The 23,314-nt window shown below is 44.5% G+C and overlaps 1 protein-coding gene across 2 annotated transcripts in view; it reads left to right on the forward strand.

Moving 5' to 3' along the window:
• Positions 1–23,314, forward strand: part of NEK6 (NIMA related kinase 6) — a 105,847-nt gene that overhangs the window by 24,924 nt on the left and 57,609 nt on the right. For both annotated transcript variants that reach the window (XM_029063838.1, XM_029063839.2), the window contains exon 3: positions 21,867–22,007. In XM_029063838.1, the coding sequence (XP_028919671.1) occupies positions 21,867–22,007 (141 nt within the window). The remainder of the gene's footprint in view (positions 1–21,866; positions 22,008–23,314) is intronic.

Raw genomic sequence — 23,314 nt, forward strand, 5'->3', positions numbered from 1 at the left:
TATGGGCAGATCCAGGAAATGTTTCCACTGAAATGAGATTAACAGTGAGGAAAACAGTTGTTTCATATGCAAAAGTCATCCATGAAACTAAATAATCCAATGCTACTCTCACTTCTCTGTGGGTTTGTATGGGTCTTCACAGTGAATCCTGAATTTTGTGGGGATGCTCAGAAGAAAATCAGTGAAATCTGTGAGCTTCCAGGAGTGGAAAATCACATCCTAGCCCTGCCTCCCTTTTATCTAGTTGGGTTCCCCCTTTGGTTAGTCAGGACCAGTGGACCAGCCCACTAGTTGAGGTTGTGGGAGAAAGAACTGATAAAAACTATTGTGAAGCTCTGTGAAAATAAAATGCCTGTATACTTGCCGGCAGCCCTTGATTTATAGCAGCCCTCAGCTTCTGTTGGCTTAGAACACGAGTGACTACAAGGGTTCAGCGGGCCTCCGTATTCTGGGGTATCCCTGACACCTCACTGCCAGGCCCTCCCAAGGCAGCATTTCTGCCATGATAAAGCCCAGCTCTTTCAGCTGAAGTCCTGAGAGAATTTTATAGCTTATGAACAGAGCCGTGATTCAGTGGAAGAAGTGTATATTTCTTGGACTTCTGTGCTTACCGGAGTAATTTACTGAAGGAAAACTCTACTACGAAGAGGCAATGATCGGAGTGTGAGAATGCTGGGTATTGGTCTCACCACTCAAACCCTTTCATTAAGATTAAGGACTGTGGCTCAAGTCCAGCTTTACTTAAATGGAAGTCTAAAGCCTTTCCATGAAAATGTTTGGACTAAGACCAAAATGATTCAAAAATCACATTTTTCAACAGATTGCATGTTGTTTTTTGGTACAGAAAACAGTTTGCTTCTCCTCTTGAAGTAGCCTGCTCTATCAATTCTTGACAAATCAATAAGAATTGCATCAGTGAGAGTGTGGCATACAAGAATCAGAAAGAAACTCTTTCATTGTGCTCTGCATTGCTCAGATTCCTTTTAAAAGATTACATTCAGCTTTGATTTCCACGCTTTAAAAAGGATGTAGAAAACCTGGAGAAGGTTCCTAGAACATGTTTAACGGCTTTGTTGTTTTGTATTCTCCCAAGTGCTTAGTACAATGCTCTGCACAAAGTAAGAGCTCAGTAAATACCATTGAGGATGACAGAGAACAATAGGATTAAAGGCCGGAAAATTAATCCTCTGAGGAAAAGTAAAAGGAATTGTGGTTATTTAGTGTAGAGAAGAGAAGGCTGAAAAACCTTAACTCTCTTCAAGTTAATGAAGATGTTATGTTCTGGGAAGATGCTGATCTTCTAAATGTCCACCGAGCCCTGAATAAGAAGAAACAGGCTTGAATTAAAGCAGAAAAGGTTTTTCTTGAAATTAGGAAGGAACGTCTTGATTATCAGGAGTGTGTGCTTATGTCCATCCCCGTCTTTTCTGGCCTTGGCACTCAAATTAATTTTCCCAACTGTAAGGATAGGATTGAAAGGTTGGACCCAGAATCCCCACCACATCATGCACACCCAAAGATTGCCCCGTGCCATGCTGGTGTATCTGTTGTTTCAGCTCCTGATGCTGTATTTCATTTTGCCTCAAGAGCCTCTCGAAACCTTTGCTCGAAAAGATCTACACCTTTCTTGTTGTCATTGCTGGTCTTTATGCCACAGTTGCTTTCCAGTTATCAACTGAAATGTATTGTCTGAGCTAATGCTTTCCTGTGACCTTACTCTTATAAAGTTTCGTTTGCCTCTCCCCCATTTTTTTGGTTACCCAAATTCACCTTACCATTCACCACCCATTTGCATATCCTGCTGTCATCTATTGTTCTCATTAAGTGAAGATGTGTTGGTGAAGTGAGCATAGCTTCAGTCCTAGGAAACTGACTTTGTTTCAGTACTCTTGTGGTTTGCGATCTAGTCTTGGCACATGATGTGGATTCATGGCCCATAAGTGTTGTTGGTATTTGTTAAGCGCTTACTATGTGCCGAGCACTGTTCTAAGCGCTGGGGTAGACACAGGGGAATCAGGTTGTCCCACGTGGGGCTCACAGTCTTAATCCCCATTTTACAGATGAGGGAACTGAGGCACAGAGAAGTTAAGTGACTTGCCCACAGTCACACAGCTGACAAGTGGCAGAGCTGGGATTCGAACTCATGAGCCCTGACTCCAAAGCCCGTGCTCTTTCCACTGCGGGAATTACTTGTGGAGTTGGATGTGGTGTCTATGGCAGACGGATGGATCTCTGCCTTAGAGAAGATTGGGCAGCGGTATTGCTCTGTAGACCATTAGTCCATCTAATGTCTAATACCATGCTGCCACCACGCTTCCTCTGACAGTTTCCAAAGGGACCTGCTTGCTTTTTTGATTCAATTTGGTTTTCTACTTCCTTGCTCATCATGGCATCGCTGGCCAGTGTGCTGCCTAGGTAACAGAATTTTGTTTCAGTATTTAGCTCCATGTGGCTAATAAAGAACTTTGCTCATGTTTAGGGTTGTCCCAGTGCAGGCGGATCCATCGTTTGTTTCTTCAGAGTTAGCCTCAGTTTGTAGCCTGGCTGATTCAGCAAAGTGGTTTGCAGTCGTTTGATGTCTTTTAAGCTGTGTGTCCCTCAGGCACAGTCATCCACATCTAGCATGAGGACTTGTAGCCTATTCAGTTGGAGAAGGTTCCCAGAGGAACAGAATTATATTTTAACATCTCTGGCCAGATCCCTTGATGCAGTGTCCAGCAGCATGCCCTAGTGGATAGAGCAGGGGCCTGGAAGTCATAAAGACCTGGGTTCGCATCTCCTCCTGCCTCCGGGACGTCTCCACCTGGATGTCGGCCCGCCACCTAAAACTCAACATGAGCAAGACTGAGCTCCTCATCTTCCCTCCCAAGCCCGGTCCGCTCCCATCACCGTGGATGGCACGACCATTCTTCCCGTCCCGCAGGCCCGCAATCTCGGTGTCATCCTTGACTCGTCCCTCTCGTTCACCCCACACATCCTATCCGTTACCAAGACCTGCCGGTTTCACCTCTACAATATCGCCAAGATCCGCCCTTTCCTCTCCACCCAAACGGCTACCTTACTATTACGGGCTCTCGTTATATCCCGGCTAGACTACTGTGTCAGCCTTCTCTCTGACCTCCCTTCCTCCTCTCTCGCCCCGCTCCGGTCTATTCTTCACTCCGCTGCCCGGCTCATCTTCCTGCAGAAACGATCTGGGCATGTCACTCCCCTTCTTAAACAACTCCAGTGGTTGCCTATCGACCTCCGCTCCAAACAAAAACTCCTCACTCTAGGCTTCAAGGCTCTCCATCACCTTGCCCCTTCCTACCTCTCCTCCCTTCTCTCTTTCTACCGCCCACCCCGCGCGCTCCGCTCCTCTGCCGCCCACCTCCTCGCCGTCCCTCGGTCCCGCCTATCCCGCCGTCGACCCCAGGTCACGTCCTCCCGCGGTCCTGGAACGCCCTCCCTCCTCACCTCCGCCAAACTGATTCTCTTTCCCTCTTCAAAACCTTACTTAAAAATCACCTCCTCCAAGAGGCGTTCCCAGACTGAGCTCCTCTTCCCCCTCTACTCCCTCTGCCATCCCCCCTTTACCTCTCCGCAGCTAAAGCCTCATTTTCCCCTTTTCCCTCTGCTCCTCCACCTCTCCCTTCCCATCCCCACAGCACTGTACTCGTCCGCTCAACTGTATATATTTTCGTTACCCTATTTATTTTGTTAATGAATTGTACATCGCCTTGATTCTATTTAGTTGCCATTGTTTTTACGAGATGTTCTTCCCCTTGACGCTGTTTAGTGCCATTGTTCTTGTCTGTCCGTCTCCCCCGATTAGACTGTAAGCCCGTCAAACGGCAGGGACTGTCTCTATCTGTTGCCGACTTGTTCATCCCAAGTGCTTAGTACAGTGCTCTGCACATAGTAAGCGCTCAATAAATAAATACTATTGAATGGGTTCTAATCCTGACTCTATCACTCGTCTTCTGTGTGACTCTGGGAAAGTCACTTAACTTCTCTGAGCCTCAGTTACCTCCTCTTTAAAGTGGAAATTAAGACAGTGAGCCCCATGTAGGACATGGACTGTGTTCAACCTAGTTAGCTTGTATCTACCCTAGTGCTTAGAACAGTGCCTGGCTCATAGTGTTTTACAAATACCATTAAAAAAAATGGGAGTGAGCCTCCAGTGCAGCCCTACTTTACCCCATTTGCAATGGGGGATGGATTAAACAGATCACCAACAGCTATGCCATGACCAGTTATGCCAGACACTCAGAATTTTAATGAACTGCTTAGGACAGCCAAAATTTATTAAGCAATTTCCAGGGTCCAGGTGATAAAACACTGGCATAGGCTTTTGAGAACGATTGTGGAGTTGCCACCCCTGGAGATCATTAAGGAAAGGAAACACCCGTCTGTTCTGGATGGCTTAGTTATTCATCTGGCTGGAGGCAGGAGAATGGACAAGATCAGTCAATCAATCACAACATTTAGTAAGTGCTTACAATGGGCGAAGCATACAATATTAAGCTCTGGGGAGAATCCATGAACATTGATACCAATCTGATCCCTGACCCAGAAGGGGTTCCCATTCTAAAGTGGAGGAAAGCAGTTATTAGGGGAAAAAGGAGAACAGACTAAGATAGTCAACAGTGAAAATAACAGAGGATTCCTAGGTTGGGCAGATAGTCCTTCATCAATCAGTCAATCAGTAGAATTTATTGTGCGCTTACAGGAGTTATAGTACACTATAGTAGAGTTGGTAGACACTTTTCCTGCCCACCATGAGCTCTCTTCTGTTTTTCACTGTTGCAGTCAGGATCGCCCTCGTCAAAATTCTCCGCAATCACCCCACCCTTCCAGAGTTTTATTTTGTAGAGGCTTCACTTCCGGGGGGAAGATGGGAGGAGGGAGTTTGCCTTAGTTGCAGGGTGGGGCTGAGGGGAAGGCATTCCAATGGCATGGAAATTCTGGGCTGTTGGCATCCAGGTGATCTCTCAAGGTCCTACCCTACATTTTAATCCTGTGGTTCTGAGAAATATGCACTGAGAACTAAAAAATTTGCACATGTCCAGGGGTCTTTACTACTCAATTTTAAACGGATGTGAGCTCTTGTTTATAGAATTTGAATCTCATGTAATTAACTGAGACCATCTCTAGGAGATTCGCTATTGAGAATTTTGCATAAAGGAATAATTATTATCATTATGATGTTTGTTAAACGCTTACTGTTTGCAAGGCACTGTACTAAGTGGTGGGGTGAATACGAGCAAGTCATGTTGATCACAATCCCTATTCCACATGAGGCTCACAGTATTAATCCCCATTTTACAGAGGAGGTAATTGAGGCTTAGAGAAGTGATTTGCCCAAGGTCACATAGCAGACAAGTGGCAGAACCAGGATTAGAACCCAAGGCGACCTGACTCCCAGACCCATGCTCTACCACCATTCATTCATTCAATTAATTGTATTTCTTGAGCATTTACTGTTTGCAGACCACTGTACTCTTGGGAGAGTACAACATGATAGACAGGTTCTCTGCCCACAATAAGCTTATAGTCTAGAGGGAGAGACAGACATGAATATAAATAAGTTGCAGATATGTATGTAAGTACTGTGAGGCTTGAAGGGGGGATGAATAAAGGGAGCAAGTCAGGTGACACAAAAGGGAGTGGGAGAAGAGCAAAGGAGAGTTTAATCATGGGAGGGTTTACTCAGGGAAGGCCTCTTGGACGAGATGTGCCTTCAATATGTCTTTGAAGCGGGGAGAGTAATGGTCTGTCGGATATGAAGAGGAAGGGCATTCCAGACCAGAGGCAGGATGTGGGTGAGAGATCAGTGGCAAGATAGATGCGATCGAGTGAGAAGGTTCTCAGTAGAGGAGCAAAGTGTGTGGGCTGAGTTGTAGTAGAAGAGTAGCGAAGTGAGGTTGGAGGGGGCAAGGTGACTAAGTGCTTTAAAGCCAACAGTGAGTTTTTGTTTGATGCGGAGGTGGATGGGCAACCCCTGGAGTTTCTTGAGGAGTGGGGAAACGTGGTCTGAATGTTTTTGTGGAAAAATGATTCAGGCAGCTGAGTGAAGTATAGACTGGAGTGGGGAGAGACAGGAGGCTGGGAGGTCAGCATGGAGGCTGATAGAGTAATCAAGGCAGGATAGGAAAAGTGACTGGATTAATGTGGTAGCAGTTAGGCAAAGCACTGTGGCCTAGTGGAAAGAGTACAGGACAGGGAGTTAGGAGACCTGGGTTCTAATCCTGACTCCACTTCCTACCTGCTATGTGGGCCTCATTTTCCCCATATGTAAAATGGGGGTTAAATATCTGTTCTCTGTCCGAAGGACTGTGAGCCCTTTGTGGGACAGGGAATGTGTCTGCTCTGATTATATTTTCTAGCCCCAGCACTTAGGACCTTGCTTGTCTAAGAGTGCTTACCAAACACCAGTATCATTAATAATAATAGTAGGAAAAGAATACCATGTGTAACACTTTGAGTTCTTGATGACCTTGTGTAATTCCATCAAGTTGATGGGAATTGGGAGGTTAGAAGAGTAAAACTTCAAAGACATTTCTCGCAATGTGCGTGTTTCATACTTGTCTTTATACCTTCCTCTGTATCTGAGTATATTTAGAGTTGCTTCTCTGCTAGTTTTTGTGTGTAATTTTTAAGTGTAACCTTACCGCCCTGGTGTTTCTGCATTCCTATCTCTCTTCGGCACAGCAGTAACACTTCCCTGCTAGAGGGAATCCCAAAAAAGGGATATTTTGTTGTCACAGGGGTGTCGACTTCTCATTTTGAGTGAAAGGTAGACTTGGGGCAGAGAATCAAGAGAGCAGAGCCCTAAGGATGTGCGGGAGGAAAAGAGGAGTAGAAATTGGAGACAGGAAAAAGGGAGACAGAAAAGATGAAGAGGAAGATAATCGAAGAAGAAATGAAGAAAGAAGAGAGGCATTAGGAAGGGAGAAGGCCCTTGAGACACTGTCTCTTAATTATAGTATTAAAGGTATTTATTAAGTGCTTAATATGTATTAAATGCGGGGATAGATACAAGATATCAGGTTGGACCCAGTGCCTGTCCCACATGGGGCTCACAGACAGAGAAGCAGTGTTGCCCGGTGGATAGATCATGGGCTGGGAAGTCAGAAGGACCTGGGTTCTAATGCTCGCTCTGCCACTTGTCTGCTGTGTGACCTTGGGCAAGTCACATAACTTCTCTGTGCCTCAGTTACCTCATCTGTAAAATGGGGATTAAGAATGTGAGCCCCTCGTGGGACAGGGATTGCTTCCAACCTGTTAACCTTGTATCTACCCCAGTGCTTAGAACAGTGCTTGGCACATAGTAAGCACTTAACAAATACTTTCATTTTTAAATGAAGGGAGAACAGATATCCCCATTTTACAGATAAGGAAATTGAGACATAAAAAGCTCAGTGACCTCCCCGTGGTCACACAACAGGCAAGTGGCTGAGCTGGAAGTGGAACCCAGATCCTCTGACTCCCAGGCCTGTGCTCCTTTCCCTAGGCCACCGTGCTTCTTTTCTATTGTAATCAATTCCTTCTCAGTCCTGAAGTGTTCTACAGGACTGAGGTTTATCCTTTGTTTTTGACAGGACATTCTATCATCAACACCACCACTTTCCCAAGTGCCTAGAGCACTGCATAAATCATACCCAGTGAATTCACTTCACCTGCCTGTTATATTGGAGTTGTCTCTTCCACCTCCAGCCCCACTGCCCAACTCTTTCCCAGCAGGCAGAGGGACCTGACCGGTGTCTGCTCTTCCATCGGCCCCAAAAGTGCCCACAGCCAGTTTTAGTAAGCACCCTGTTGCCCCTGGCCCGGAGCTCACGGTGTGTCCGTTATCTTTCCTGGGCTCCTGCTTCCCAAGTGGTGAGCCCGACTTGGCTGGCCCATTCCCATCACTGCTGCTCCTGATGGTGGTAGTGGTCAGTGGCCTCCTGGGCAGGGAAGGGGCACAAGGGCTCTGATGGCCCAGTCCTGCAGCCCGGCAAGAACCTCAAAGACCTTGGACCAGGCCCGAGGCCCATGTCCTACTGATAGGTGGTGAACCATGGAACTGCCATTTTGGCTTTATCTCTGGCCCCTTTCCTACTCCGAGGGGCAGAGCAGGCTAGCTATAGCTGCCCATTCTGTCCAAAAAATGCTGGGTGTGACGCAAAGGTGAGAAGAAGCGTGGCTTAGTGGATAGAGCACAGGCCTCAGAGTCAGAAGGACTTGGGTTCTAATCCTGGCTCCGCTCCATGTTTGCTGTGTAACCTTGGGCAAATCACTTAATTTCTCTGGGCCTCAGTTGCCCCTTCTGTAAAATGGGGATTAAGAGTGTGAGCCCCTTGTGGGACAGGGACTGTACCCAACTTGATTGACTTGTCTATCCCAGTGCTTAGAACAGTGTTTGGCACATAGTAAGTGGTTAAGAAATACTACCATTATTATCACTAATTATTATTATTAATAATAAGGTTGAGCCCATGAGGAGTAATCAACCCTTCTTTTGCCACCTCATACCTTTCCGGATATCCTTTTGCATACATCGTTCCTTGCCAAGCTCACGTGTTCCCATGCCTTCAGCTACCTCCTCAGTGTGGCTGACCCGCAAACCTCTCTCACTTGCCCTGACCTCTCACCTCCTTTGCAGTCTCACATTCCCTCTTGCCTCCAAGGCATTTCCACCTGCATGTCCAGGCCGGATCTTCAGGGACCGAAGGCCAGGCCTCGGGATGGACCCTCTAGCGGGGTCATTTTCATGACTCGCAGGGCAGATGAAGTGGTACTGTGTAGCCCCACCAGCCAGAGAGGTAGCAAGAGGGGAGGAAGCTGTGGGTGGCCTTGGGTTGCTACACACTCTCAGTCAGGTTGCCGGGGCAAACGGCCTTTGGGTGGCTGGCAGAACATCTTGGGGAGCAGGAGCCCATCAGGGCACCCACCAGAAGCTAAATGGCCTTTCCCAGTGGGCCTCTCCCCCTTGCTCCCTCTTCCCACTTTGCCCTATGACTTGCTCTCCTAAAAGTGAAAGCTGCTGTGGGGCAGAGAATTTATGGGAGGAAGAGGGGCAGCAAAAGAGTCCCCCTACTTCCCCATGTAGTAGTGACACCTTACAGCACAGTGGGCAGCACCCCAATTAATAACACATGCATGCTTGCAGGTACATGAGTAAAATCATAATGAATAATAATGAAAAGAATTATGGTTATTTGTTAAGCATTTACTATGTATCAGGTACTGAACTAAGCGCTGGGTGGATACAAACAAAGCAGGTTGGACACAGTCCCTGTCCCACATGGGGCTCACAGTTTCAATCCCCATTTTACAGATGAGGTAACTGAAGTATGGAGAAGTGAAGTGATTTGCCCAGATCACACAGAAGACAAGTGGCCGAGCTGGGATTAGAACCCATCACCTGACTCCCAGGCCCATGCTCTATCGACTTGAGGCACATGAGTCACCTCTGGTCTGAACCCTTCGACTCTGCATTTTGTGTCCAGGTGGGGCGACCAGAGTTTAGGAGGGGGTGGGAGGCACTCCCTATAGCCAGTTCTAGCAGCCAGGGCCAACTGGAGCCTGTCTGCCTTTTGTAGGGGGGTAGTTCTGAGAGGGAGTGGGAGGACTACCACCATGACTGAGTGACATTCCTGCCTCTGCTTCGTACCTCCTTTTTATGGTATTTGTTAATTGCTTACTATGTGCCAGTCACTGTACTAAGCGCTGGGGTAGATATAGGGCTAATCAGGATGGACACAGTCTCTGTCCCACATGCGGCTCACAGTCAATTCTCATTTTACAGATAAGGTAACTAAGGCACAGAGAAGTGAAGCGACTTGCCCAAGTTGACACAGCAGACTAGTGACGGAGCCTGGATTAGAACCCAGCTCCTGTTGACTCCACTGCTTCCCCCTCTTCTGGCTTGCTCTTCTGAAGTTAAGTTGGCAGTAGGGAATCCTCTTCTCCCAGTCATAAATACAATCTAATGGAGTAAACACTCCTAGGAGTACACGCGTGAGTCACCTCTGCCCCATGTCCTATTTTTCATTTCGACTAATCCCTAAACTGCCTCTTAAGCACCAAACCCATACTGTCTACTTAAGGACTCACCCCAACGAAGAAATCACCTAGATTCCTCCCTGAGGCACTTAGATGGATAGGAGGGGACATGGGCTAGGCAACATGGGCGGTGATTAGCATCCTCCAGTCCCTAGGTCTGAAGGAGAAAGCGACTGAGTTTGCTGAGATTTTACAGAAACAACCTCTGGCCTCTTAAAGGGCAAGTGCCTGCCCCCTTAAAAGGCAGAGACATTAGCTCAGACTGCCTTGTGGCGACCGCAAGGAGAAGGGCATTATCGTCACAGTATCCCAAACAGCGGCTCTGTTGGTAAGGTCAAGAGGGGGTAAGCTGGAGGCCCTGGGCTGAAGCCCTGTTAGCCCCTGTGATAATCTGGCCCTGCCAACAAGTTAAGTATATCAAGAATTGAACTCCTCAGTATGTCTAAAGCCAAACTCTTCTTTCCTCCCATATCCTCTCCTCCACCGCAGTTCCATATTACAGCCGTACTCCCTGTCTCTGAAGCCCAGTACCATGGTATATCCTTGACCTCTTGCTCTTTTTCAACTCACACATTATCTGTTTCCAAGTCCTGTCGGTTTTTCCCACGTTACATTTCCCGGACCCTCCTTTTCCCCTAAATCCAATTGCTTCTACCCGTCCAGGTCTTCATCCAAGGGAAGCAGTGTAGTCGAGTGGAAAGAGCACGAGCCTGGGAGTCAGAGGATGTGAGTTCTAATCCCAGCTCCACCAGATGTTCGCTGTGCGACCTTGGGCAAGTCACTTCACTTCTCTGTGCATCAGTTACTTCATCTGTAAAATGGGAATAAGATTGTGAGCCCTATGTGGGACAGGGACTGTGTCCGACCTGATTGCCTTCTATCTACCCCAATGCTTAGATCAGTGCTTGGCACATAGTAAGTGCTTAACAGATGCTACAATTATTGTTATTACTGTTATTATTATATCTTGACTAGACTACTGGATCTGCCTCCGTACTGACCTCCCCGCATCCAGTCTTAGTCCTCTCCAGGCCATACTTCAACTCTGCTGCCTGGATCTTGTTGTGGGCAAGGAATGTGTTGTTATATTGTACTCTAAGTGCTCAGTACAGTGCTTTGCACACAGTAAGTGCTCAGTAAGTGATTAGTGTGCAATAAATAAGATTGAATGATTGAATGAATAAGTGGATCATTTTTATAGAACACCATTCTGCACATATCTCCTCAGTCCTCAAAAGCCTCCAGTAGTTACCCATTCCTCTCAATCAGAAATACTTATCAATTGTATTTAAGTGCTTACTCCTTACCATCACTTTTAATCAATCAATGGTATTTATTGAACGCTTACTATAATAATAATAATGGTATTAAGCGCTTACTATGTGCCAAGGATTGTTCTAAGCACTGGGATAGATACAAGGTAATCGTTGTCCCACGTGGGGCCCACAGTCTTAATCCCCTTTTTACAGATAAGGTAACCGAGGAAGTTAAGTAACTTGTCCCAGGTCACACAGCAGACAAGTGGAGGAGCCAGGATTAGAACCCATATCCTCTCACTCCCAAGCCCATGCTCTTTCCACTAATCCATGCTGCTTCTGGTGTGTAGGGCACTGTACTAAGTGCTTGGGAGAGTACAATGCAGCAGAATTAGCGGACACTTTCCCTGCCCATAATGAGCTTAATGGGCTCTCACCTCTCACTTGCTGACCTCCCGCTACACCCAGCCCACATACCCTGCTCCTCTAATGTCAATCTACCCATTGTACCTGGGTCTCATCTGTGCCACCGCCGATCCCTTGCCCATGTCTTTCCTCTTGCTAGCAGTTCCCTCCCGCTTCATATCTCACAGTCCACCACTCTCCCCACCTTCGAAACCCTCCTAAAATTGCATATTCTCTAAGAGGCCTTTCCTAACTAAGCCCTCATTTCCCGTATTCCCCCTCCCCTCTATGTCAACTGAGAACTTGACTGTGTACCCCTTAAGCACTTTGAAACTCACCTCAGCTCTACAGCACTTATGTAAATGTCTGTATATTCTACTGTTTTCCCAACCCATAATTTATTTTAATGTCTATCTCCTCCTGTAGACTGTAAGCTCTTTGTGGGAAGGGATCACATCTACCAACTGCAATATATTGTACTTTCCCAAGCGCTTAGTAGAGTGCCCTACACATAGTATGTGCTCAAGTACTATTGATTGATTACTTTGTGAAGAGCTTTGGACTAAATGTTTGGGAGAGTAATAATAATAATAATGTTGGTATTTGTTAAGCGCTTACTATGTGCCAAGCACTGTTCTAAGCGCTGGGGTAGACACAGGGGAATCAGGTTGTCCCACGTGGGGCTCACAGTCTGCATCCCCATTTTACAGATGAGGTCACTGAGGCACCGAGAAGTGAAGTGACTTGCTCAAAGTCACACAACTGACAAGTGACCGAGCCGGGATTTGAACCCATGACCTCTGACTCCAAAGCCCGTGCTCTTTCCACTGAGCCACGCTGGAGTACATTACAGTTGGTAGACAGGATCCCTGCCTTCAAACAATGTGGAAAGTAGTGTGGCCTAATGGAAAGAGCATAGGCCTGAGAGACAGAGGGCATGCATTCTAATCCCGGCACTGCCACGTGTCTGCCGCGTGACCTTGGGCAAGTCACTTCACTTCTCAGTGCCTCAGTTACCATATCTGTAAAATGGGAATTAAGGCTGTGAGCCCCATGTGGGACAGAAACTGTGTCCAACCTGATTACCTTGTCAGCTGTGTGACTGTGGGCAAGTCACTTAACTTCTCTCTGCCTCAGTTCCCTCATCTGTAAAATGGGGATGAAGACTGTGAGCCTCATGAGGGACAACCTGATCACCCTGTATCTCCCCCAGCGCTTAGAACAGTCTGTACATAGTAAGCGCTCAACAAATACCAACATTATTACTATTATTATTATTATTACCTTGTATCTACCCTCGCGTTTAGAACAGTCCTTGGCACGTAGTAAGCGCTTAACAAATAGAACAATTATTATTATTATTCGAGGAGCTTACTGTCTAATCAGAGAGACAGACATTAAAATAAATGTCAGGTGAGAGAATCAACCAGGTACATTAATTAAGGTGGAGGTGGGATCTTAAGTGCTTAGGAATGGGGGGACTAAGTGTGGGTTGTGAGGCACTAGGGAGAGAAAATAGGGAAGGGGCGGGATGAGAACTTATTCAGAGAAGGCTTCCTGAAGGAGATATAATTTCACTAAGGCTTTGAAGATGGGGAAAGTACTTCTCTGCCGGATATGAAAGGGGAGTGAGTGCCAGGCAAGAGGGAGGTTGTGAGCCGGGGTCAATGGCAGGTGAGGCAAGAGCCAGGAATGGTAAGTAAGTAGGGAGTAGAGGAGCTAAGTGTGTATGCTGGGTTGTAGTGGGAGAGGAGTGAGGATAAATCAGGGGGAAAGAGGTGATTGAGTGCTTGGAGTCCAGTGGTCAAGAGCTTCTGCTTGACATGGAGACGGATGGGCAAACATTGGAAGTACTTGAGTGGGGAAACGTGCACAGAGAACAATTTTTTTTGAAAAATGATCTGGGCAGCAGGGTGAAGTAGGAACTGAAAGGGGAGAGGTTGGAAAGAGGGAGGTAAACGAGGAGGCTGATACAGTAATTGAGATGGGATATGACAGTTCAGCTGGACAGAAGGAGCAAAAATATTGGAGGCGTTAGAATTGACAAGACTTTGTGACTGTGTGGATTGAAGGAAAGAGATGAGTCAAGGATAATGCCAAGGTTGTGGGCTTGTGGGACAGGAAGAATTATGGTGTTGTCAGCAGTGAGGGGAGGAGAAAGTTTGGAAGGGAAGATAAGTTCAGTTTTGGACATGTTGAGTTTGAATTTACGGTGGAACATCCAGGAAGAGATGTCCTGAAGGAAGGAGGAAATGCAAGTTTGCAGAAGGGGGAGAGGTTGGCCACTGACTTTAAGATACACCATTAACTCTCTCCCGCCTACTTATCCAGTCTCTCCTCCGCATTACCCCATTTGCAGTCATCATTCTACTCAAGCTGACCTACTCCAACATGCGTCATTCTTGCCTTTCTTACTCTCTACCTCTTGTTCAGTCCCTCTCCCCTGCCTTTAACTTCCTCTCCTTTCATATATTACAGCATGCCCCATCTTTAATGCCCTTCACACCATTGATGATGATGATGAAATCATGTCTGCCTCAATCAATTTTTAATCTCCCCTACTTATATTCCTCTCCCATTACCACTTCAGTACTTTGATGCCACTTAAGTGCGTCTAAGGGTTGTGAGTACTTACATATATATTTCACATACTTTTTTGCTCCCATCTCCCTGTTTTATTTAGTACCTATCTCCCCAACCCTCATCCAGATATCTATTTTTTTCATTCTCTCCATCCTGTTTGCAATTTTTGTGTCTGTCTCCCCTGCTAGATTGCAAGCTCTTTGAAGGTAGTCTTTGCATATACTAATTCTCTTGTACTCTTCCAAGCGCTTAATTCAGTGCTCTGCAAATGGGAAGTCCTCAATAATTGCTATTGATCGACTGATTAATGAGAAGGAAGTGTTGTCCAGAGCAAATCCACATTCTAATTGATCTTATAGAAGTAATGTATAGAGTATGTCAAAGAGAATTTAAAAGTTTATCAGGGGTTGCTTTCAGTATTCTTTACTCAAGATGTGCAGTCATAAAGCCTAAAATGTGGAGCACATTGCCCTCCCCCTATCTCAACCATCCAAGGGGTCCCAACCAATCTCATTAATTTTACCTTCTCAATATTTTTAGAATCTGCCCCTTCCTCTCTACACAAACTGCAGCACACTGATCAAAGCACTTATCATATCCCTCATTGACTACTGCATCGGCCTTCTCACTGACCTCTTTGCCTCTTGTCTCTCCCCTCTCTAATCCATCCTTCACTTTGCTGCCCAGGTCATTTTTCTTAAAGACCTCCAGTGGTTGCGTATCCGTCTCTGTAGCCAACAAAAACTCCTTATCATTGGCATCTCCACTTCCCCCCAAACCTCACTGATCTCCTACTACAACCTAAGCTTCACACTTTGCTCCTCTAGCACCAACCTTCTCACTGTACCCCCAACTCCTTGCCCATGTCCTTCCTCCATCTTGGAACTCCCTCTCCCTTCAAATAAGAGAGAGATTCCCATATTCAAAGCCCTACTAAAATCAGTTAATCAAAACTTCTCCAAGAGACCTTACCTAAGATCTCATTTCTATGTTTTAGCCCTCTATTCCCCTTAAGCATTTTGTTATTCACCCCTCCCCCAGCCCCATAGCACTTAGGTACATATCCATCTGTAATTGATTTTATTGTCAGGCATCCCCTTTGATCTGTAAGCTCACTGTACACAGAGTCCCTCTACAACTACTCTTTTGTATTGTACTCTCCCAAGCTCTCAGTTCAGTGCTCTGCACGTAGTAAGTGCTCAATAAATACAATTGATTGATTGCCAGAAAAGGGTGTGAAGAAATTGAAGCAGTAGCAGTGATAATAATAATAATAATGTTGGTATTTGTTAAGTGCTTACTATGTGCCGAGCACTGTTCTAAGCGCTGGGGTAGACATGGGAATCAGGTTGTCCCACGTGGGGCTCACAGTCTTCATCCCCATTTTACAGATGAGGTAACTGAGGCACCGAGAAGTTAAGTGACTTGCCCAAAGTCACACAGTTGACAAATGGCCGAGCCGGGATTTGAACCCCTGACCTCTGACTCCAAAGCCCGTGCTCTTTCCACTGAGCCACGCTGCTTCTCAGTGCTGCCTTAACATATTTCAGAATGTTGGGAAAGTTGTGCTTGGCATGACTTATGGATTCTGGGCAAACTTTCTAGCAGTAAATAGTCTCAAAATGCTTCCTTCAGTCAATTTCTTCACACCCTCTTCTGGCAATCAATCAATTGTATTTATTGAGCACTTACTACTTGCAGAGCACTGAACTGAGAGCTTGGGAGAGTACAATACAAAAGAGTAGTTGTAGAGGGACTCTGTGTACAGTGAGCTTACAGACCAAAGGGGATGCCTGACAATAAAATCAATTACAGATGGGTATGTACCTTTTTGTATTCACTGTCATCCTTGTGTTCTTATGCTGCTTTGCCTTTAATCTTTTCAGTTTTTTCTCATGCCAGTCACCAACCTCCTAGCCTCCCTTTTACATTGTGAGCTCCCTGAAGGCCAGAGACTACATCTTATTTATCCTTTATTGTACTTTTCCCCAGTGCTTGGTCCTGAATTTTGCCCATAGAAGGCCCTTCAATCAGTGAGTGGTGTTGAGCGCTTACTGTGTGCAGAACACTGTACTAAATATCACTGGATGAGTGAATAATTTCATAACATTTTGCTCTTTAATGTACCCCCCCCCCACATCTGGCCCTTTAGTTGGCAGTATTTAGAGGTTTACTAGCTGAGAATTTGAGTGTGGAATATACTACATGAGAACAAATTTCCTAGCATGTTTTTTTATGAAAGCCCCAGTTATATTCCTTCCCCTTCATTCTTTCAGTAGTATGCCTTGGCACCTCTGTGCAGAGCCCTGTACTAAGTGCTGGGAAAAGATACAACACAGAGACTAAATTAGATACAGGGTTCCTGGCCCACTCAGAGATTCACAGTCTAAGTGTGTAGAGGCTGAGGGAGCGGGTAGGAAAGAGAAGAGAGGGAGCATAAAGAAGATTTGTCGTGTCTTATGATGTCAAGTCATCTATGACCCATAATGACTCCATGGACACATCTCTCCCAAAATGCCCCACCTCCATCTGCAAATAACCTGGTAGTGTATCCATAGAGTTTTCTTGGTAGAAACACAGAAGTAGTTTACCATTGCCTTCTTCCGCACGGTAAACTTGGGTCTCTGCCGTCGACTCTCTCCCATGCCGCTGTTGCCCAGCAAAGGTGAGTTTTGACTTGTAGCAGATTGCCTTCCACTTACTAGCCACTGCCCAAGCTAGGAATAGAATAGGTATGCCTCTGCTTGATTCTCTCTTTCGTAACCATGACTAGTAGAGTACTGGAAACTCTCCAGGTGTGATCCTGAGTGGAATAAGAAAGATTGAAAGGTCAAAAAACCAAATAATGTAAGACAGTCACAACAGTAAACATTATTCTTTTTCAAATTTTAATAAACACTTTTGTTTAAAAGTATTTAACTAGGCAATGGGTGTTTATTTGTATTAATGATGATTATAATATGTACATATATCTGGTCAAGATTCTCCAGATGCATGTCCATCAGTGTGTGTTTTATCTATTCTCCCTTCTTTCCTATAGGCAGGGGTCATGGTGTCTCTTACAATGTATTATTCTCACTGTCCCTTTGGAAGCTAGACTCTTTCTCCTCTTCCTTGCTAATGCTTGCTGCATCCCCACTTGTTACTATCATACTTGTCCACAAAATGTGCTCAGTATATATTTCTGGGGAATAGTGATAGCAACTTGGAAGAAGAATTCTTAATGAAAAAGAGGCAATAAAAAATGAATTCCAATTGAGGAAAGAAAACAATCTAAAGCCTCAAGGATCAATAAAATCAATCAGTGATATTTGAGTGCCTGAGTATGAAACACTCTGCTAAGCACTTGGGAGACTAAAACAGAAGTAAGGCTCAGGTTCTCTGCTCTCAAGGAGTGTACAATCTAGTGGGTAAAGCAAACAAAATTACCTGAAATAGCATGATATAATTAAATAGTAATTTAATTAAATTAATAGTAATTTAATTATATCTGGAGCAAATAGAATAAGCGATAGGGTTAATACTATTTATTGAAGTCTTATTATGTCCAAGAACTGCTAAGCCCTGGTGTGGTTGCAGGATTTGTATCTGTGCCTCAGTAAAATGGGGATTAAGACCATGAGCCTCATGTGGGACCTGGATTGTGGCCAACCTGATTGCCTTGTGTCTACGCCAGTGCTTAGTACAGTGCTTGGCACTTAGTAAGCACTTAACCAATACCATTTTTAAAAATGAATAAAGACCACTGATTGACTGAAATAAGAATAAAATAAAATCTCTAAGTGTTTTCGAGGGGCTGATGGATTGTCGCACCTAGAGTCTTGTGAATTACTTGGGGAAGGCTCTGTGAAGGGTTTTAGGGATTTGAGGATGATTTTGAAGATGAGAAGAACTGTGGTCTGGCAGGGGAGGGGAAAAGCATGAGCAGTGGGGTTGAAAGTCAGAGAGTCAGGTACAGTTAGAGGGAGAGCTTAGAAGGTGTGAAGAGCGCATGCTGGGAAGTAGCGAGTGAAGAGACGTGATGTATAAGTTAGGCACAGTTGGTGGAGAGTCTTAAAGCCTATTGTGAAGATTGAAAATTAACACTGTGTAAGAATGTGCAGACACAATGGTATCAGTTGTTTATCATATTTCTCCCACATTTTCTGTTGCTCCTTAATGGCTCCTTTGGCTTCACTTCCAAGTCATGCCCATGGCCTTTGTGCACCCCAGTTCTTCCTAGGATTTGCTAAGTGGGTATTAAAATCCAGAAACAGTCTAAAAAGTGTGCACACTCATGGGATTATGCATACAGGTAATTATCAATTCCAGCCAAGGCAAAAATGTCACAGTGTCATAAAATTCTGTCACAGTGTTCTAATGAGAGTAGTCATGTAGTTGTGAATTTAACTTCAGGCCATCATTGTCTTCATAAGCTTTCTCAAGCTTAAGTGCCCGAAGAGAGCAAAAAGACTCATCTTCAAATGAAGTGACACTTGTGGTAATTATTTTCAATGCATCAAAGTCAAGGTTAGCTGAACTTTTATTTATCAGAGAACTATATCTGCACTCTAAACATTGCTGATTTTATGACTAAGTTAAATTGCTTTTTCTGACTCTCTGCTGAAGAGCAAGATGAGAATTTTAACACTAGTAGCAAGATTTCTGCAATTAGGTTAATTTAAAATTGGCATTTTTATGGAAAGGTTAGTCACGGACAGTGGGAAACCAATTAGGTCTTTTGTTTCTCTTTAACCTGAATATATCGGGATTGTTCTCTCTGTCACAAGATCTAAAATGTATCCCCAAGGTATTGCCAATTCTCAAAAATGACCCCACATTTCAAAATGCCCCCTCCCTGTGCTCCTAAGTCCTAAATATTTGGTGTATTTTTATGCCAGTTCTTTATATTATAGAACCCTTAAGTAAAGTGAATTTACACAGCCCAGTGTCAATAAAACAGTTGATATTTAAGCTCAGCTTTTTAAGGAATGTGGGAACTCCCTTAATAGAGCACGGTTTCCATTTGCCCAAAGCCCTCTGTAGGAAATCAAGTTTGATCTCAAGTAGGAAGCTTCAACTCTACTATAGGTGCCTACTCAATCAGTCTTATTTATTAAGCCCTTACTGCCTCAGAGCAGTGTGCTAAGTAAGCACTTGGGCGGGAAGTACAGTAGAGTTATAGGACATAATCTTTGTTTTCAAGGAATTGACAGGCCAACTGGGGAGACAGAGATAAAATAAATTCCAGATAGGACGAAAGAAATGGAAAGATGGTTCTGTGGATGAGGAAGTGCTGACATAGTAGCCTACATAAAGTTTAAATGCACAGAAGTGCTAAGAGTGGTTGTGAGCACATAAATGACATCAAAGTGCTGAGGTGGTAGTTGGGAAACTAAACCTAGGGAGGAGAAGAGTGAATTGGGGAAGCCCTCCTGGACCAGGTGAAATTTCAGTAGGGCCTTGAAGAGGGGTGGGTTGTGACCTGACTGATTTGAAGGAGACAGTGAGTTCCAAGTAGGACAGAGGGCTTAATACAGGGGTCAGAGATGGGAGAGAATGAAGAACAAAGCACAGTGTCTAGGTTAGCTTAAGAGGAATGAAGAGTGCAAGTTGGGTTAGGGAAGGTGAATGAGTAATAATAATAATAAAAATTATGGTATTTGTTCAGCACTTACTATATGCCAGGCACTAAATGCTGGGGTAGATATGAGGTAATTGAGTTGGACACAGGCCCTGTCCCACATTGAGCTCACAGTCTTAATCCCCATTTTACAGATGAGGTAACTGAGGCACAGAGAAGTAAAGTAACTTGCCCAAGTCACACAGCAGGCTCGTAGTGGAGTCAGGATTAGAACCCAGGTCCTTCTGACTCCCAGGCCCGTGCTCTATTCACTACTTCATACTAGGTTGAGAGGTTGTTGTCAGAGTGATAATTCAGAACTGGTGAGGTCAGAAAAGGTATAATGACTGCTGTTGAGATCCAGTGAGTGTCTAAGCTGGTGAGTGGGTTAGGAGAGGTGAAACGAGTTGAGGAATGAGAAGAAGCAGGTGACCGAGTGTCCATGAGGAATGTGCAAGTGATTCTGAGACCTCTGAAGGTCAGTTTAGAGGAGGTGAAGGAGAGAAGGGAGGTGAGAAAGGAATCAAAATTGCTCCAAAATTTGGAAGTTGGGCCTGGTTATAGGTGACTGCAACTAGAAATTGTGGGTGGGAGAGGCAGGTGTCATCGGAGACATGAAACTGACTACTGACTGTGTAGCTAGCTATCTGCTTATTTTTCGAGAAAGTTTGGCTTAGTGGAAACAGCATGGTCCTGGGAGTCAGAGGACCTGAGTTCTAATGCTAGCTCCACCATTTGTCTGCTTTGAAACCTTGGGCATGTGATTTAACTTCTCTGTGCTTCAGTTACCTCATTTGTAAAGTGGGAATGGAGATTGTGATCCCTGCGTGGGACAGGGACTGTGTCCAACTTGATTATCTTGTATCGTGACTATGAGTTTGTTGTGGACAGGGAATGTGTCTAACAACTCTGTTATATTGTATTCTCCCAATCGCATAGTACAGTGCTCTGAACACAGTAAGCAGTCAATAAATACCACTGATTGATCTGCCCCGGGGCTTAGTATAGTGCCTGGCACATAGTAAGTGCTTGAAAGATACCATTAAAAATAAAAAATTAAAATCAAGGAATGATAAACCGGCACGGGTAATTCAAACGGTTGTTTTAGTGCAAGCTTGATATTAGATTAGAAAAACCTGCCAGAGAAGCTGGCTACTGGTGAAACCTTCTGATTCGCTGCAGTCACTTAAAAACATCTGAAAAAAGGTCTTGTGAACAGCTCGTGTATCCATTGGCATTAACATAAAGCTCATCTGTTGATGCCTAAATGGCAGTTTATTTTTTCAGTAACCCAGACCTATTTGTGTTTTGAGAGAGGCAGAGTCTTTTTCCACAGCTGCTTTCATGCAGCTCGCAAGCTGCAGGCAACTATTTAATACAAATGCATATGCTTTGATTTGATAGCGTGCTGTGGTGTGTCCTAAAAATAACACAATTTGGAGGGTCAGGATGTGATTTGGAGAGATAGGGAGGCATTTGTGTGTAACCCAAACTTTGCGTCCTATTATATTCTCCTAATCACTTAGTACAGTGCTTTGCATACAGCAAGCACTCAATAAATGCGATTGATTGAATGAATCCTTAAGAAATCTGTGACTTGTGATGAAGATGCACTTCAACTCAACCCTGAAATATGGGAGCTGAGAGTTTGTACAAGCTTTTTGTGTTGATAGCTGAATGACCTTGTTCAAGTTCAGTTTCTCAGTTTTCTTAACAGTAAAATGGGGATCTGTAGACTCTAAGTTCCTTGTGGGCATGGATCAAGTATACCAACTCTGTTGTATTGTACAGTGCTTCCCAAGTGCTCAATAATGCCATTGATGGATTTCAGTTTGCCTGTGTTTCCCACGAGGTATCTGAGAAAATGAGTTTTGTATAATAAATTGCTTTGTAAAAACCAAGCTCTCTAAAATGTAATAAAAAAGACATACTTTGAGGGCTTTTTTGGTCTGGTTTGCTAATGGAACTTAATATTTTTCCTTAAACAGAGGCACTTGACTGCATATCCCTACCGTTGTGCGTTAGCTGATTTTCAGATCGAGAAGAAGATAGGCCGAGGGCAGTTCAGTGAAGTTTACAAAGCAACTTGCCTTCTTGACCGAAAAACAGTAGCTCTGAAGAAAGTACAGGTAAGCATTTTAGTAGGTAAAAAGCCCATCAAATGGTTAATTTTGCCACTACTTAAATTGATAATCTCCATCCAGTTTGAAAACTTGCCATTAGAAAGCTAATCTTAAAGCAATCTTATTTTCCCACCATTCTTCTCTTTTGCATTGTTGTGAATAAGTAATTGTGATCTGGTTTTGAGCAGTCAGTTCTTGATCTGATTTCAGTTTCAGTAGCTGAGTATGATTTGCTTTCTATTTCTTTATCTAATTTCTGTGTTGAAGAACTCCACTTTTTCTTGTATTATCAAATGAAAAGTGAATGTCAGTTTGTGGGCTCATCGATCTTTTATGTATTGAGTTTCAGGGATGTTCTCCCTCTCAAAATTGAGCAACCATTTGTAACTAGTACTAGATCTATATTAATTTTATAGGTATATTTATTTTGATAGGTAAATTTAGTATATTTATTTTATTATTATTACTATTATTTTGTAGGTAATATCAAGAATCTGGTAGATTGATATTGACCAAACCTTATAATAATAATGTTGGTATTTGTTAAGCGCTTACTATGTGCAGAGCACTGTTCTAAGTGCTGGGGTCGATACAGGGTAATCAGGTTGTCCCACGTGAGGCTCACAGTTAATCCCCCTTTTACAGATGAGGTAACTGAGGCACAGAGAAGCTAAGTGACTTGCCCACAATTACACAGCTGACAAGTGGCAGAGCTGGAATTCGGACCCATGACCTCTGACTCCCAAGCCCGGGCTCTTTCCACTGAGCCACGCTGCTTCTCTACACAGACAGTGTAATCTCTCAAAGAAGTTGTTCTGTAGAAAACCCCAGTTTGGACCCAAATTGAAAGCTTATGTTAGTGTATTCCAGATGCAGGATTAATGCTTTTGTAAGCACAGTCCTGCCTTCTAGTCAGATGCAAGTTTGTCAACCTGATTTCAATAGCAATGGAGCTTTTCTAGGCCCTGACCCTATCTAATTGTGGGCAGGGAATGTGTCAAGTTTATTGTTGTACACTCCCAAGCATTTAGTACAGTGCTCTGCACACAGTAAGCGCTCAGTAAATACGATTGAATGAATTACTTGATCCTGCTGTCACATAAGGGGCCACAGGTGACATGACAAAGACAAGACGTGAGAAGCAGTGTGACCTAGTGGAAAGCACATTCGGGCCTGGGAATTAGGAACAGGGTTCTAATCCCAGCTCCATCACTTGTCTGTTGTGCGACCTAGGGCAAGTCACTTTGCTTCTCTCTGCCCCAGTTACCTCATCTGTAAAATGATGATTAGAACTGTGAGCCCCACATGGGACA

The sequence above is a fragment of the Ornithorhynchus anatinus genome, chromosome 4, assembly GCF_004115215.2.
Source record: "Ornithorhynchus anatinus isolate Pmale09 chromosome 4, mOrnAna1.pri.v4, whole genome shotgun sequence".
NCBI classification, from domain to species: domain Eukaryota; kingdom Metazoa; phylum Chordata; class Mammalia; order Monotremata; family Ornithorhynchidae; genus Ornithorhynchus; species Ornithorhynchus anatinus.